Genomic DNA, 2,719 nt, shown 5'->3' with positions numbered 1-2,719 from the left:
AAGTTCAAAGGCCCAAACCAGTGTAGAGAAGGACGACATCACCCAGCCCCTCGTGGACGGCTCAACTTACCTGCTTTGAGGGGTGGGAAGGCCAAGCGGGGGTCCTCAGGGGGGTGGGCGCGGCGCTTCTTCCTCCAGCGGCGGGCAGGGTACGTGTACAGCTGGCCCGGGGCGAGGCCTGGGGGGGTGGGGGGGGGGCAGAGAGAGACACACACAGAAACAAAAACCTGTTAGGTCAACAGAGCGAAGCTTGTCTGAGATAATATTAGCCCGCTATCATTTTACATACACAAACCGGAACACAAGAGTTAAAGGAAAACTTCAGGTTTCCTCGACCTGGACCATAGTTCCCGATCGTTTTGGGGTCTACGGGATTAATACGGACTGCAAACTTTTTAATTGTTCCAGCATTGAGCGAGAATGCTGCAGCCGGCATCCGCGAAAATGAGCTGCAATGTAATCCTTCTGGGCAATAGTGCCCAATTAATGTACGTCCTCTAGATGTGCTCGCCTTAGCCACAGACAGGCACACATTATATTATATCATTACGGAAAGGATCCTTACTGAAGGGAGTAAGACTTGTTTCTTTACGTTTCGCTGAACTAGTCGGTTTGTTATGTGTCTAACCAAGTCTCATTATAGGAGAGGTCTCGCTCTGAGATCTCGTTGGTTCAGGATATTTCCCTATTGGTAATTGCAGTCTCTACTCTGGCTCACCCAAATCTTTTACACAACACTAAGCTACGCAATCTGTAGTCCAACACAACAAACTCTCCTCTCTCCAGATCTCATTAACATTTGCACTGTTCTCTTCCTTCGACAGCTTAACTCTCGCAAAACTTCTCATTGAGCAAGACCTGGTTGGACCCGGTAACAAACACACCATTATATACCGAAAGGTTAAGAAACAAGTGCAGCAGCAATACTGGACCAATTTCAGAAATTGGTTTAACCTTTGGGATAGATTATGGTTTATGATGATGATACAACTATCGTATTAAAAAAAAAATATATATATATATATACTTTTCTTAGACCATTAAGGCTTAACTTTTAATACTAAAATGCCTTTTTTCTATTTTACCCATTTCTTTGCATATGTTTTTCTTTTACTTATCTATTATTTTATTTTATTGTACGACAATGTTTATATGTGAAGCACTTTGAGTCTGCCTTGTGTATGAAAAGTGCTATATAAATAAAGTTGCCTTGCCTTGCCTTGCCTTATAAGAGCTTGAATATCCTGCATCAGCCAGTCAATCCCATACAGAGCGACAGAGGAGACCCTCACCTGCACTCCGGTGCCTCTTCTCCATCCAGATGTAGCAGTTGGACTGGGCCACACCGGTCTGGGAGTCCAGGAACGGCATGAGGATGCTGCGCTCCGCACAGAGCCGGGCGTTGTAGCTGTGGCACTGCTCCATCGCATCTTTATAATACTGCTCCCCCAGCCTGGAGCAGACGGAGGAAGAAGAGGATAACACAAGGTCAACCTTAAAGAGTTTACAGGTGTATGTGTATGCGTGTACATGCACCATTTAAATATATGAAGTAGGCCTTGGGTGGGAAGGGTTGTGAGAAACAACCTTTAATGAGTACATTAATTGGTATAGCATGCTTTAAAATGAGATGTTCACCCTTTGTGTTAAAGGTGTGTTACACAATCGGATTGGGTTAAGCTGTGGAACGTAGCATATGGCAACTTAAATGATGCTCAGTTAGAGATCAGTAACTTCATGACTATTAAAGTCCAGCCATTTCAGGCTGATATCACATTTCAATATGAGGACATCAAAAATACACTCCCATTGCATTCCATCCTTGCGTTTTCTCGACTCCAAATCCGGACGTTATTGCATCAACCACTACCAAAATGAGGCTTAGGGTTGTGATAGTCTCTCAAACACACACACACACACACACACACACACACACACACACACACACACACACACACACACACACACACACACACACACACACACACACACACACACACACACACACACACACACAATGCAGACAGCAGCGAACAAAAGGGGATTGTTGACGAGCCTCGCGTCTCCACTGAACGCCCGCCAAGCTAATAGCCGCACATCTTAAATCATCCGATCCACCTCCGGCCCTTTGATCTTAGTGATGGATCAAACCCACATCCACCGAGGCTCATCATACACACACCGTCCCCCCAGAAGAGACTTCATGTCTCATGGCGAGGCTGGCCCCGGCTAGCGTTAGTTCATCACGTTATATCCTCCAGGGGCCATTATCGCCCTGATGACTGTGAAACAAATCCTTCTCTTTTCCAACACGTAAAACTTCGTTCGTTAGAAACCAATGTTTCATAATACGGTCGTTAAAAGGACGGCATGCTGTGTGATATTTCGGTAAATTAAGATACTTACACTTTCACAACACTGTCGACGGCCGCCGCCATCTTTGCTTGTTGCGGTTGTGTGGCGCGCTACTGCGCACGCGCATACTACTGCTCTGATCCTATTCGACTCTCAAACCTCTCAGAACAAAGCAGCCTTTACATATAAAATCACTTTATGGCTGTGCGCCCTGCTGCACTGGTCCTGTTAGATAACCTACATGTGTAAGAACGTTTGAATAGTAAAACAATTAAATTATTCATTATTAAACCCAGTTATTCTTCTTTAAATGGTTGGATGATGTAGCCTGATTGCCTAATTGATGTGCCTAATCTACCCAGCC

At 45.1% G+C, this 2,719-nt stretch overlaps 1 protein-coding gene across 1 annotated transcript in view; it reads right to left on the bottom strand.

The window, feature by feature from the left end:
* Window positions 1–2,496, bottom strand: part of dpf2l (D4, zinc and double PHD fingers family 2, like) — a 9,041-nt gene extending 6,545 nt beyond the window's left edge. Inside the window, exons 1-3 of the mRNA XM_056601007.1 lie at window positions 2,407–2,496; window positions 1,293–1,453; window positions 71–178 (exon numbers count right to left, since the gene is read on the bottom strand). Of these exons, the coding sequence (XP_056456982.1) occupies window positions 71–178; window positions 1,293–1,453; window positions 2,407–2,438 (301 nt within the window). The 5' untranslated portion in view covers window positions 2,439–2,496. The remainder of the gene's footprint in view (window positions 1–70; window positions 179–1,292; window positions 1,454–2,406) is intronic.
* Window positions 2,497–2,719: the final 223 nt, after the last annotated feature.

The sequence above is a fragment of the Gadus chalcogrammus genome, chromosome 10 (genome assembly GCF_026213295.1).
Source record: "Gadus chalcogrammus isolate NIFS_2021 chromosome 10, NIFS_Gcha_1.0, whole genome shotgun sequence".
NCBI lineage: Eukaryota > Metazoa > Chordata > Actinopteri > Gadiformes > Gadidae > Gadus > Gadus chalcogrammus.
This window is presented reverse-complemented; position numbering and strand designations above follow the sequence as displayed.